Source organism: Apodemus sylvaticus, chromosome 3 (assembly GCF_947179515.1).
Source record: "Apodemus sylvaticus chromosome 3, mApoSyl1.1, whole genome shotgun sequence".
NCBI lineage: Eukaryota > Metazoa > Chordata > Mammalia > Rodentia > Muridae > Apodemus > Apodemus sylvaticus.
The window spans coordinates 132932884-132947652 of NC_067474.1; the positions used below are offsets into that span (position 1 = coordinate 132932884).

Consider the following 14769-nt stretch of genomic DNA (forward strand, 5'->3'; position numbering starts at 1 on the left):
TCTGTTCAATCCATTTTATTGCTAAGGACAAGGTAATGCACCAGTTTTCAAAATAATTTGGTTTATAGAGTTCATACGTAACAAAAAAGGGGAAGTATTATAAATCTGACTCCTGTGTACAGAGCAAGGTATGAAGCCCTCCAATATTGGGCCCAGGCAAACAAATTCAAGAGGAGCAAAAACCTGTTTAACCCCTTCAATGTTGCCCTCTAGTTCCACCCCCCCACCCTTAACCAGCCCCGCCCCACCCCTGACCAAGGGCTTAGCTACACGGGCCCTTGGCCTTCAGTGGCCCCAGTTCATCCTAACCCATAGATAAGCCCCTGCATAACTGCAATTTTCCCCTGCACAAAAATCACCCACCAGGCTCTGCCTGTTTCCATCATTAAAATTCTCCCTTCAAGGCAGTCCCCACCCACACCCTCTAACACTGTGCCACGGGGCTTCCTTCCATGCCTGAAGTTTGTGGGCTCGTGTACACAGCCTCTGAGTTCTACTTCAAGGCTGGACAGAGGTGGCGGCCAGCCCCTCAGCTCCAATGCTGCAGCTTTGCCAGCTCTCTCTTGAAATCGGTCCAGGGAGGGACAGATGGCAGCCCACCTCTACCCATCCCCCAGGGCCCTTACTCAGCTTGGCTGAGGGCAGAATTTCACATTTTGTTTGCCCTGCAGAGGCAAAGAAGAAAGTGAAGCCCAGGGGCTGGCAGAAGCTAGTCCTGACCAAGCACACACGCACTCATGCACACCCACACACACATTCTCAAGCACACAAACACACAGGTGTACACTCGCACGCTCACACACAGGTACACACTTGTGCATGTGCACACTCACACACGCGTACATAAATACAAAAGGGGATTGATTGGGTCAAACACCAGCACCTCTCTGCCTTGCTGGTGCCGGTGGGCGGTAGGAAGCAAGTCCTAGGCTAAGAAGAGCAATCTGCCCCGCAGGAACAGCTGACCCGTTTGGACTGGGCGCCGATGTAGCTGCAGCATCCCAGCATCAGCCCGTCAGTCAGCTGGGGATGAGCAGCTGCCGCCAGGCGCCCACAACCGGCTTGTCTTTTCACGGCAGAATGCATCGAGGGTGGAGTGAGGAGGTGATGGGTCGGATGCGTCATTCCTTTTCTGTGTACAGCTTCACTTCCTAAGTTTCTGAGTTCCAAGTGTCTGCTGTGTGTGGAACCCTAGAGTGCTCTCGCCTTGATGGCTGGGAACCTCTTAGATCCTGGAAACTCTACTCCATGATGGCCCGGTACAGGGCTGGCTCGATGTAATCCTCCCGGTACCTCGAGTTGATGACCCGTTGCCTTTTCTTTTCTTGCTTTACTTCCTTCTCCGTGAAAATCTCATTGAAGCGCATGTCTGAAGCTACTGACTACAAAGGAAAGGCAAGCAAATCATCACTCTGTGGCCACACGGACAATAAGCATCAAAAGGACAGGTTTCTGCCATGTTCAAGACAGGTGCTCAGGGCCCAGACAGCTCACTCACCAGTCTAGACTTGACTCTCTTAGGAAGCTCTTCATCCAGTGTGTACACATCATCTCTCTTAACCACCAGCTGCGAGCCATCCTCAAACTCCACCTGACAAGCAAGCAAAGGCCCTTTAGCTAGGGTACCAGAGTCCCTCGGGACCTGCATGCACAGTGGCAGTTTCCAGCAGCTAGAGGAAGGTGACACAGCAGTATGATTTCCCATGTAGGTACTGACTGCCATGCCTGAAGGCACCCCAAAGTGGACACCCCAGGGCTCCCGATCTGTAACGGCTGAAAGTGACGGGCAAGTTCTTTCAAGAACAAAGACAAGCCCAAGAGTTAACACTAAATTAATGGAGTACCCTCCCCGCCTCAAATGCCCATTCGAGAACCTTGGGCTACCTGGTACATCTGGATGGGGTGGGAGGCCACGAACTTAGCGCCATAGACTTGGCCGTCTGTCCATCTGACTTGAACCACTTCGCCTTCAGCGGGAGGCCCCAGCTGGAGACAGTCTTGACTCTGCAGAAAGGGCAGAGAAGCGAGTGAAGAACAGCTCCACCCAACCACACGGGCCAATGACTCGGGAAGGACTCCTGTCCAGGCTGCAGGAAAGGCAGCTAGCTCGGGGCTGAAAGCCACAGTAAGTCAACCGAGGTCGGCCTCCTTCTATCTGCCCTAATCGCTGCTCCCCTAGGTGGGCGAGCAAACAAACAAACAAACAAACAAAAAGCCCCAGTCAGGTACAATAAAGTCAGTAAACGTAGTAAACCCAGAAGCAGGGGTGGGTTCGAAGCCACGATCCTCGTGTCCTCTCAACTGGGCTGCTTAAGCTTCCCCGGGCTCTGCTAAGGAGGAATGTTAGCACTGCATTTGAGTGCCGTCTAGACATGTGCTTTTGAGATAGAAAAATGCGAAGAAAGGAAGGGACCATCTAGCTCCCAGCAGAGGAGGCTCCCACGAGATGGGCAGGAGCTGGGGGAAGTTCAGTGGTGTGACCTGCTGTGAAACAGACAAAAGATGCCTAGAGATGCAGCTCCGGCCTGGGGCCCAGAGCCACAAAAAAATAAGAACAAGACACAAACAAACCAATAGCCCTTTCACCGTGTTGATATTTCCGACAAAATCTATGATGTATATAAAAAGGCCATGTGTGCAAATCAAAGACACCAAACTTTCCCAGTTTCTACTTGTGTTCGTTACTACTGTGGATACCAAGCCAGGTTTCACAGAGTGGTAATGAATCAAGGGGTATCTTCACGGCTGTATTTTACTGCTGTGTGATGTATGTGAGTATCTGTAAGACACGTGAGGCTATAGGTACTGCGATGAGTGGAAGAAAACCACTCATCCCAGTGTCTAACCTGGGAGCGTAGTTCAGTGGGAGGTCTCTAAGGCCCTGGATTCAATCACCAGTAGATGGAAAGAAAATCACTTTTGACCTGTGCAATTGTGTGATTACATACGCTTTTAAAAAGAGAATACCAGCCAGGCAGTGGTGGCGCACGCCTGTAATCCCAGCACTCTGGGAGGCAGAGGCAGGCGGATTTCTGAGTTCGAGGCCAGCCTGGTCTACAGAGTGAGTTCCAGGACAGCCAGGGCTACACAGAGAAACCCTGTCTCGAAAAAAACCAAATCCAAACAAATAAAAAGAGAATACCAGCTTTGGGCTGGGCATGGTAGCATACATCCATGATCCCAGCACTAGGGAGGCGGGAGATAGTCGGATCTTTGAGTCCCAGGCCAGCCTGGGCTACAGAGAGTACCAGCTTTATTTGGGGGAAGAGAGTGAGTGATAAACTCCAGTTACTGACGTGTGTGTATTTGACAGACACCTTCCTAAAACATGTGGAGAGAGCATCTTACGTCAAGGAAAATGGGAATTCTATCTATTGCTAATAACAAAACTCAACTTTTTTAGCAAAAATTAGCATTCCGGAAAAGTGGTCCTCTTACTTGTGAACAGAAAGCTTCTCAGAATTAAACCATGTCTGTGATCCACGTGTGCATGTACCATGGTGCACTGTGGAGGACAGAGGGTGACTTGCCAGAGCTGGGGACCTCTCTGTTATCTCTAACATGTGGGACTTGCGGTTTGCACTCAGGTCTTCAGGCTTAGTCACAAAACAAAACCTTTACCCACTAAGGCATCTCCGCCCTTTCCAGAATGTACTCTTCCAGTGAGATGGTAATGATGTGAATTTGATTTTTAAAAATGTATTTATAATAAACTTTAGCATCACTTGGAAAGATTGCCACAGCCCAGTATGGCAGTGTTTTCTGAATGACCAGCAGACAGTTTAACAAATCAGACACAAGACCCACCCTCAGTGAGACGGGCGGACAGACTTCACGTATGTCTCACATAAGGCTCAGTGGACTTCACATTGTTTATAACTTTTTTTTTTTTTTTTTAAAAGCTGCTACTTGGTCAGGCATAGTGGCATACACCTGTGCTGCCAATACACAGAAGTTCAAGGCCTTCCTGAGCTACATTAAAAAGCTAAAAGATCAAATTGTCCCAGTAACAAGACCCAGTAACATAGGACTGCAATCTCAACCAGTCAGGAGGCAGGAAGCTCAGGAGTTCAAGGCCTGCCTCAGCTATAGATAAATGCTATTCCATATCTTAAAAGCGTGAGAGGACCGGGCAGCTGCTCCACGGACACAGCTGAGGTCCTAGTTCCAATGCCCCGTTCCAAAAAACCTCATTTCAACTCTCGGAAATGCTACTAAAATGTCCCTCTCAGGGGACCAGGGACAGGGGAATCTCTGTGAGTTCCAGGCAGCCAGGGCTACACGGTGATACACTGCCTCAAAAAAGAAAATGTTACCTCCAATCCAACTGCAATTCTACGGCAGGGTTTCTTTCTGCACCTTTTTTCTATTTTTCTTTTTTCTTTTTCATTTTTTTTTCTTTGACATAAACTCACTGTGTAATCAGGACCAGATTTGACCTCTAGAGGCCCCTGGCCTTAATCTCTTATGAGCTGGGTTCATAGGCAAATGCCATGCCCTCTACGTTAATCAAAACAATGTCCAATCAGAGTGAATGGAGAATTGACGTCAAAAAGATTCATAAAACTGGAGAAATATGGCAGTGTGACACACACACACAGACACAGACACACATATACATATATTGGAAAGGTATTAACTAATCTTAGTTTTAATTTCTAACAGAATGACTATTGATAGGTAAAATTTATAAATACACAAGCTCTGTGAGAGCTTAAAAATCTCTCAGAACCAAAAGCACTCAGACAGGAGCAGTGTCCTGAGTTAGAGCACGCGACACTTCTCAGCGGGTGGGTGCGTGATGAGGGAGACACACTGACGTACAGCACAGCGCCAGGTCTGCCTGAGAGCTTACTAGTCCCTGACCGCGGCACTGCCACTGGCCATCCTCATCTGCACAGTGACACTCTCTGCCTGTGACTGCCTGCGGTGGTGTGGAGGAGGGCGGCCCCTCGGCTCCTCAGTCCTTCGTTGCTGGAACTACATGGGGGAGATTAGGAGATACAACCTTGATGGAGAAGGTGTCCACTGGGGGAGGGCTCTGAGACTTCAAAACACTCTTAACTGTCTGTGCGCGAGCGAACCTGTGTCGTCACACGCACCCCCACGCCCCTGTGTCCTACTTGTAGATCAATGTGAGCTCTCAGCTCTTCCGGCTGCCATGTCTTTACACCATGGACTCTGAAACCATAAGCCCCAAATTAAGTGCTTTCTTTTATAAGTTGCCATGGTCATACTGTTTTGTCAGAGCAACAGAGAGTAACTACGACACTAATTAACATGCTGTTAATTAGTGATGGCGTTGCTCATGTAGTATAAATGCATGAAGCATCATTAGGGAAGAAATGGCTTTGCCCTTCTACGCTGGGCACAATGGCTAGCACCTGAAAAGGAAGGGCAAAGGCTGGGAATCTGAGCTCGGTCCAGTACAGCGAGCCAGGAAAGCCCGGCTCAGGCCCAGGCAGGGCTCTCGTGTTTCAGGTGGTGAGAAAGCTCTTTTAGGTAGTTTCTCTGTAGCTCCAAAGCCCTCACCTGTGAAGAGCCCAAAGCAAACTACATACACACCCTGAGAAGGCATGGCAGACACAACGGTTGGATGGTTCTTTTAAAGCATCGCACAGCTTTAATGCAATGAAACTGTATCTGCACGGGTCGGTTTGCTTCCTGAACTAGATGCTATCAGAAATCATCTAGTCTGAGATATAAGCATATTTCAGTGGACTGCAGGAAACACTGCCTCCCCGAACGTCTCAGGGAAGCCGAGTACCCCAGCAGGTACACTCTTCCTTGAAAGGAAACCTGGGAATAGAGGCTTCTTTCTGTTTGGGAACTGACAAGGCGCAGGCAAAGAGGCCCCAGCCACCAGCTGGCAGTACCCAGAAGATGCCCCCGTCCCACAGTGCCCCCAGAAGCCACTTTCAGTCATTACCACTATGTCCTCGGGGTAGAGGTTGTCACTGAAGGAGCCGTCATCAAAGTTGACTTCGTAGAAGGTCTCGGTGGTGAGCCTGACCACCTCGCACTGGTAGAAGCGGCCGTTCTTGTGCTTGCTGATAACCTTCTGGCCAGCCGTGATGCTCAGCAGGGCTCCCTTAGCACGCTGGAACACACAGCCTGGGTTAGCCGGGACCTGACCACAGCTCCCATGAGCTCCCCATGGGGGACGGAGGAAGAGTGGCCAAAGAGAGGCCGAGACAAATGGAAGGCAGAACAGGCCTTTCCAGACACCTGCCCTCCAGCTATAAACCACTCACGTGAGCGCTGAGCTCCTCTGATTAACAGCAATATTCTGCCTCAGCCGTGGTATATCTTATCCAAAAACCTATGAACTCACTACCCTTCATGATTTCCCTGAAACTAACCAAATAATACATTCTAATGTGTACACCTCAGGTATGTGTCATACCTTCTGGATAGACTTAATAAGTAGCTGGTGCCCTGGGCCCTAGACCCTGACCATCACTACACAATCCGCTACCTGGGCATTAGCTCTACCCTTGGGAGAAGGGCATGAGAACTGAGATCCTGCTCCAAACAAACTGCCCTATTAACAGGGCCTTGCCACTGTGGTACCCTACGTCACAGGGCCTTGCCACCATGGTACCCTACTTCACAGGGCCTTGCCACTGTGGTACCCTACTTCACAGAGCCTCACCACTGCTGGTACCCTACCTCACAGGGCCTTGCCACTGCTGATACCCTACCTCACAAACGCTTTTCATTCTGACTCTGCCCTTGATGTGATGGCTCAAGTCCAGCCAAACCGTACCCAGACACTGCTCCACATACGCCTCTTCACTATTCACCAAACGCATGTGCTACTCATGTTCCTACCTCAGGGCCTTTGTACGGCCATTCCCTCTACCCAAGATGCTTCACTACACACTTCACTGATCCTATTCCTCACAGGCTACTCTTCCACATCTCTGACCTGTACTGACTTTACTCACTGCACCGTTCATGTTCAGACATACCGTGTACTTGCTAGACCTGACTTGATGTACCTCATGATATTACATGAGGGTTACTAGCTGGTGCCCTGGGGCCTAGACCCTGAACATCACTACCCAATCACTACCTGGGCATTAGCTCTACCCTCGGGAGAAGGGCACAAGAACTGAGATCCTGCTCCAAACAAACTGCCCCATTAACAGGGTCTTGCCGCAGCTTGTGCACTGGTGAATTCCTAGCTGAGCCAGGGATGTGGCATATGCTTACCTAACATTTGCAGAATGAATTATAAAAGAACACTAACAGCGTGAATTCCATCATGGCCCCAGCAATCTGCAGGTATAATACTGAAGATAATCCTAAGGCTGCCACCTTGTTTCATGTCCAAGCTCAGGTTTCCCAGCTACCAAATAGAGTTTGATGCTATCTCAGGCTTTGACTCCAGCACAGCCTGTCCCGTGGTCTCATCCACACCTTCATGAGGAACTGCAACGAAGCCCACCTCTAATCTCAAGAACCACACAGACGGGCCAGGGTGCAGGCTTGAGGTTAGAGCTGACTGCACAGAGAGCATAAGGGACCCAGAGTGAAACTCAGTCAAAACCATTGCCTGCCCCGCCAAAAGGCCAACTCTACCAGACGACTGCTCTGTGCTCCCAAATGGCAGCATGGAGTGTTCCTCCTCTGGCCTGGCTCTGTCCTGAGTTCTTGACTCGCCACGCCACACTGTGAGAGAGCTTGTGTGGGGGATAGCCACAGCTCATTTTTCAATGAAAATGGAAAGGGTCGAAGCATCCTGCTGAAAATAGCCTGATCTTTGCTGTCATCATTACCCAAAGCTGCCTACTGGTTGCTCACAGCGGCTCCTCAGGGGCCAGTGCGGTGGCTCAGCATGAAAACTACTTACAGCCCAAGCCTAAAGATCTGAGGTCAATCCTAGGAACTCACATTTAAAACTCACAGCTGGGCTGAAGAGATGGCTCAGTGGTTAAGAGCACTAACTGCTCTTCCAAAGGTCCTGAGTTCAAATCCCAGCAACCACATGGTGGCTCACAACCATCCGTAATGACATCTGCCACCTTCTTCTAGGGTGTCTGAAGACAGCTACAGTGTACTTACATATATAAAATAAATAAATCTTTAAAAAAAAAAAAAAACCATAGCCAACCGTGGGGGAGCACATCTTTAATCCCTGATTTTTGGAGATAGAGGCAGGCAGATCTCTGAGTTTGAGGCCTCCAAGGTCTGCATAGTAAGTTCTAAGAAAACCAGGACTACAGACTCTGTCTCAAAACAAAACAAATGGCATCCCCTGTGACAGGCACAGTGAAATCACAGTATGCTTGTTTCAAGGTGAGAGGTGTCATCTGGAGAATCGCCTGGAAGCTACGTGGCCAGCTAGCCTGGGTGGGAGATTCGAGAAACGCTACATCGACAAGGCCGAAAGAGAGAACCGACTCCCAAAAGCTGTTGTGCTTCCCACATGCACTCCAATGTATGTGCACAGCTGCACACAAACAACACACAATCATGACCTTCCAGAAGTTATCCTCACTCAGAAAGAGAAGGAACCTTCGATGTGGCGGCCCAGGGCCTCCCTCCCCCTTGGGCGCTGCTCACTTTCTATGACGACCTGCCAGGTTCCTAGACACCCCCCTGAGTGTTCACTCTAACTCCCTTTTCCTTCCTCAGCCCCCCCCCCAGGCCCCTCCAGAACTCTACAGGTCAGGCCCCACATGTGCTGCACATGCCACCTCTGAGGGAGCTGTGAGCTCCCTCCTGTGTGGTAGGAAATATCCGACTGTCAGAGGTGAGGTATCAGCTCTTGCCACTTCCAGGGCCCTTGGGCGAGGATGCTCAAGACTTTAGCAAGGAAACAGGTAAGCCAAAGAACCAAGCCATGGCTTGATTAGTACCACTGAACTGTGAAGGCCACGGCAAGAAGTGGGTCAGGCTGAGCCATATGCTAATTGCTAACTCATTAGCATTTTCCATCAAGGATATGTGATGATGTAATAAACTGGCAACACGCAGAGGAAAAGGCCCAGAAACCTGTCAAGGACTCTCTCACTGGCCCTCTCACCTCCAGATTGGGAATCCTGTGGCGGAAGCACGTGATGAAGACAACAAAGGGCCAGTCGTCGGGCTGCATCATCACCCCAGCAGCCTGGGCACAGCTCACGTGGAAGGCAGTGGGGCAGCGGCCGTGGGAGCACTGCACACAACAGCCGGCATTCCGTTTTCTCCGCTTCTTACAAAAGACGCACTTCTACACAGGGCACAGAGGGAGAGGGAGAACACGATTCTGTGGAATGGCTAGCCATCTCTTCTAGATTTCCCTCCGAAAAGCACAAAACCAAGCCATCAGAAGCCGACCCCGTCCCAGTACATGGGAGCACCTGGGGCCTGCTCTACTCCTGTGCCCCGTGTAAAATACCCATGAGGCAATTCAGCCGTGGTGGGGATGAGACTGACCAAAGCCAAGCCGAGATCACTCAGCTCGGGTGGGCTCTCGTCAGTGGGGGAGCTCTGCACACCCAAGCCCACTCTGGCTTACCAGTTTGAAGCGGGGCAGAGGGATTTTGCTCACATCCACCGGACTTCTTTCAGCAATGTTGACAAACCTTGCTTCTAGAATTGCCACAGCACATGAAACATGAACCCATCTGCCAAAAGAGCAAGTTTCAGGCGCCTGTTTCTATAGCCCCGGGGGCCTACTGGCCAAGCTTCCTCCACACCCAGCATGACTGCTGGGTCACCCAGGTCCCAGGACTCAAGAGGGAAAGTGTCATTTACCACCATAGGTAGTGCTGCGCATACTCTGCCCAAGGCCAGTGCCGGATCGACCCACTTAACCACCTCCTTACTCTGGCAAATAAGCAGAACCATGGCTGACCGAGAGCGGTGGGTGGGCTTTTTCCTCCCAGACACCTTTTGGGAAGCAGACATGCCGGAAGTAGAGAGACCCAAGATTGTGGAATGTTGGGGTTCCACTGATGGCATATGTCAAATGCACAAGGCCTTGGGTTCAGCCCCAGCTAGGTCCACTCATGAAAACCTACAGGGGCCATGGAATCACATGGCTGCATTACTAGTAGGGCTGTTAGTGGGGATGGGAACAGGTCTGGCCTTAGAGGGCAGAACACAGATCAAAGGTTAAAGGGCAAAGGTAAGAGGTTCAGTGGTCTACAGAATGAGTTCCAAGACAGCCAGGGCTATATATACAGAGAGTCTTGTCTCAAAACCAAAAAAAAAAAAAAAAAAAAAAAAGTAAGATATGCAAGCAGAACCATTTCCACTTAAACAAATAAGTGTTACCAGCCAGCCCCTACCGCCCTGGGACAATCACAGTGACCACCATCTGTAAAGGATTGAGGCTCAGCCACACAGCCATCCACCACAAGCAGTATGGGAATCCTGCAAGGGTGGGAGGCTGGACACCCGTGAGGTTTTATTCAGAGGCAGGCTGTCCAATGCTGGCTGATGGCAATCCACGTGTGCTACTCTCTCCACAGAAGCCCTGAGCGAGCAAACCCTCAACAGCTTGTGCTTCCTCCTCAGAGAAGGTAGACCCAAGTCAGCACAAAGATACAACTCAATGAGAATTAACTGTATGGTGGCTGACAAGCCCATACGCGTTTCCAGGTCTAACAGTGGGTGGCCTGCCTAAGCTCTCCTTGGTGCCCAACTGTGCCCCCTTGAGGACATTTGCCTGATCTCCAAACAGCAGGTCTAGCTAGGTAGAGTTAACTCTGTGGGAAAGTGCTTGGTGCTGTACATGTCTATAATCCCAGTTTGTGGGAGGCTGAGGCAGGAGGATCAACAGTTAGATGCCAGCAGGGACTACACAGGACATTTCAGGAGACCCTGTCTTGAAAGAAAGAAGCAGGGCCAGAGAGCTAACTCAAAGGTGAAGAGGACTGGCTGCTCTTCCAGGGCACCTGGGTTCGATTCCCAGAACCCACACAGCGGCTCACAACCGTTTGTAACTCTAGACCCAGGAGACCCAAAGTCTTCGTCTGGCCTCTGTGGAAACCTGTGCCCAAGATACCCAGATATACAATGCAGGCAAAACGCACATAAAATAAGTTTTGTTTAATAAAAAAAAAAATAAAAATAAAAATAAAAAATAAAAAGGCAGGCAACTGTAACCAGGTCAATGTCCTCACTTCCAGACCACAAAATGTCATTTTCTCAGGGCCGTCATCTCAAAGAAGGACACTACTTACACCTCTGCCTCTGAGGAAAAGGTAAAGTGAGGCAAGCAGGCAGTCTAGGGCAGTCTTGCACATTCTATTCCAGCCCCATGCCATGGGCTGCCGAGTCCTCACCACTCCCTCAGGAGCACTGCATATGCTTCAGGACTAGGCCTGGGCATCACAGACTTCCCAGAGAACTCACCTGTCATCGTTTGCTCTCTGCAGGGCCCCTCCGCGCAGTGAGCATAAACAGCAGTCCTGTCCGGAAAGCAGAGGGAAAACGGTTACCAACAAACAATTCACCACACAGAGTCCACCCTCCTGAGACTCCCTGTGGACAACTAAATTCTGCCAGGAAGAGGTGCAGTGGCAGGTGGGCCTTCAGGGTTATGACCAGTGATCAGGACACACACACACACACACACACCTGAAGAGACAGGCCATAATGCATAATTAGAACTACGTAATGAATCACTTGAGCCCCATTCTGAGACTCCAAACCCAGAGCCAAATTCTTCAAAGGGAGTGCTGGCTGCTCCACGGGACTGCCCTCCACGGGACCGCCCTCACAGCACTAACACAGCTCTGTCTCAGAGCACCAAATCCTAAGCCAGCTGCTGTAGATAGAAAGAATGTCCAGCATGGGAAGAGGCTAGCCCCAAAGCCACCCCAATCTTCTGGAGAAGATGGGAAAAGCATGGGATACTCACTTCCTCTAGGGCGTTGGCTGAGCATCGAGAGCACATCCATTCTTCAGAAGCCTTTGCAGGGGGCACCCCATAGCAACCTAATAAGAACGTCAGGAAGAGCAAATGAAACCTGACCCGAGGCTGGTGTTAGAATGGACATGCATGGTATTCTTCCATAGACACCATTCCCAAAGATAGTAAATCCTACAGAAATCCCTGAATTCGGGGCCAGAATCCCCAGGGCTCAACATACAGTATGGGCCCAAGACCCAGGAATGTCAGAAACTGTGGATTGATTCCTCGGTGCATCTCCCTAGTAAGTATCTAGGGACTAATCTATAGATACCCACAACCCAGGAGACCCCAAGTTGACGGGCACTGAGATGGATGCTAGAGCCACAAGGCAACTCATCTACCAGTCACCAACTCCCCAAGAAGACAGAAGCCTCCTTTGCAGCAGGAGCCTGGGAAGGCCATTCAGCGACAGCTTGCAGCAAGCAGGAAGTTGCCCGTGGGAGGAGGTGAGAGGTACTCACTGGCATGGACCCGGACGCTGCACTTCTTACAGGACACTAGCATGCTGGTGCCATCCTCCTCTAGGTAAGGGGTGGACAGATTGATGTCTGTGCTGCAGCCAGTTGTGGTAAAGCACATTTCGGGGATCAATGGCTTAGTCCTCTGAGTCTGGGCAGCTGGCTCTGAAGCATTCCCACAGCTCTGACTGAAGGCTCCAAATTCCACCTAAGCGAATGGCAGTGAACACACGGCACAGGGAGGTGAGCACGCGGCTGCGCTCCTAGCCTTCCACCTGCTCCATCAGCGGAAAGCTGGGCCTCTTACGGCTAAGACTGCAGCTATAGCTCCCGGGTGCACAGCCATTATCCTGAAGCGACTAATTGAAGTTACCTCTAATGACTCAAATTCAATTTCTCACAGCGGCATCAAACAAAGGGCCCTGGGGGACAACTGAGAAAAGGGAGCAAGTAAGAGGCACCTGGGACTTCAGTCTTCCCAAACCAAGTGATAATAAAATGCACCGGGACTCCAGCAGCAAGGCACTGCCTGTCCCCCAGGTGCCGAGCCACATGGCAGCCCCACTCGGAGACAGCACCCAGAGTCCCTGCTCCTAACAGACCAGCACTGATTGCCTCTGCCGGGCCACATCAGCAGGTCACCTGAACTGTGGCAGGCACTGTCACATGGCTGGGTCCCCGCCTGTGATTCCTGGCTTGAGGGCTCTCTAGAAAGAACATTATGTTTCATACTGCCCTTGGCAAACTATAGTCACTACAAATATCCTCTGGCTCTGCCACTGGATGGCACCATGATCCCCGATCCGAGGACAGAGGCTGGACGCGTGGCCGCTCTCTGAGCCTATGCCGGTCAAGAAACTCTGGCCCCCACCTAGGAGATCTGCTGACAGTGACAATCAGGCAGTCATGGCCCTCACAAACCAGGCACAAACAGTTCTTTGCTTTGCTGCCAGTTAATACAAAGAAGTAGCTGTTGATCAGTGTGTGGGTCTAGATGCCATCCTTCAGCAAGCCTGAGCCTGGGACTTTGCCAAGCTCAGGACAACTCTACCACTTTACCCACCACAGGGAAACCGCCCACCTACTGCCACCCTGCGGAGGACCCATCGAAGCCAGAGTTGGTTACTCGGCACCTGCTGCTGTGGATTCCTGTCTGACCCTCTGGAACTCTACCCAGTGTGACCCACGATGTGAGGTCCTTTGTGGCCCGGCATGGGAAGACCACAGTGCAGCCCAGCCTTCCCTGTGTCAGAGCCTCTGCCCTCCCGCCTCCCCGGCCCAGCTGCCTTCTGGGCAGGCAGCACTTACTATGACAATCAGGAAGGGGAAAAAGAAAATGGCTTGAGAAGGCCTGGCTCCTCACCGATGGCTGATGCCAAGCGGGAAAGACACTGCATTCTTGTTCCCTAAGGGACCAGGACTGCATAGGATTGGGCAGAAAGAGTCCCAGACCAGGAAGATAAGAAGACACACTATGCTTTGCAAACACGGAGGTCTGTGTCCTAAACAAGGGTCACCAGATCGAAGCATCTTAAGGGTTATCTGCCTGGCAGAGTCACCCGAGCGCTAACAGAACGAGGGTGCTGGGGGAAGGCCCCCTACAGACAAGCAGTGACAAGCCTCGTACCCGTAATTAAACCCAGCTTCCTCCGATTGCTGGCCCAGGATGCCTAGCAGCGGCAAAGCACACTCACCTGGTGGTAGGTCTGGAAGATCATACACACAGCACAGTGAGGGGCCTGTTGGGCCATGATCTCATTGAATTCCTTTTCAGCCTCAAAGTTTGGGGGTCGGTTCTGCCACAGCTGGCTCAGAGGCTTGGCCCAAGCCTCTGTCTCCTCAGCCTCTTCCTCCGGGGTCAGCTGTTCAGAAGTCTCTAGAGGAGGAAACAGAAGGGTGAGTTAGCACCGGCCTGCACACGGGAGGTCTGCCTGCGGTTCAGAGGAGCTCAGCCAGCGCCCCTGGTCCCAGGTTAGGACTAAACTCAAGATCCCGGAGGGTGATAAAGGGCAAGGGCCAATCACCAGCTGACGCCCTTCAGGCCCGGTCAGCTAGCTGAGAAGCGAGCTGGGACATGGGGGAATAGGGCGGCTGTCGGAACTGCTGTCTCTGGTCTCTATTCTCCCTCATGTTTTGGGTGCCCATCCCACTCTGTTCCCTATAACAGCTGCCACATTCAACCCTCTGCCCTCTGTGGGCAGCAGAATAAAGCAGCAGCCTGCCAGAACCATGCTGTTTGCTGCCTCCAAGATGCCAGCAAGTTGAGTCCTTTCTCCTCTGGGCTTTCCCTTGAGTTGTCCTAGGGAAACACGGGGACACAGAGGACTGGTAAGGTTGAAAGATGTCACATCACAACCCTTGGTCAGGACTTTCCAGCTCAGTCTGGGAAGTCCGGGA

General features: G+C 51.2%; 1 protein-coding gene across 3 annotated transcripts in view; it reads right to left on the minus strand.

The window, feature by feature from the left end:
- Positions 1 to 14769, minus strand: part of Kdm4a (lysine demethylase 4A) — a 46063-nt gene continuing 31294 nt past the window's right edge. For all 3 annotated transcript variants that reach the window (XM_052177162.1, XM_052177164.1, XM_052177163.1), the window contains exons 13-22: positions 14067 to 14248; positions 12376 to 12580; positions 11861 to 11937; positions 11353 to 11408; positions 9509 to 9617; positions 9035 to 9220; positions 5930 to 6100; positions 1885 to 2004; positions 1499 to 1591; positions 1 to 1382 (exon numbers count right to left, since the gene is read on the minus strand). In XM_052177162.1, coding sequence (XP_052033122.1) covers positions 1242 to 1382; positions 1499 to 1591; positions 1885 to 2004; positions 5930 to 6100; positions 9035 to 9220; positions 9509 to 9617; positions 11353 to 11408; positions 11861 to 11937; positions 12376 to 12580; positions 14067 to 14248 — 1340 coding nt within the window. In that variant the 3' untranslated portion in view covers positions 1 to 1241. The remainder of the gene's footprint in view (positions 1383 to 1498; positions 1592 to 1884; positions 2005 to 5929; positions 6101 to 9034; positions 9221 to 9508; positions 9618 to 11352; positions 11409 to 11860; positions 11938 to 12375; positions 12581 to 14066; positions 14249 to 14769) is intronic.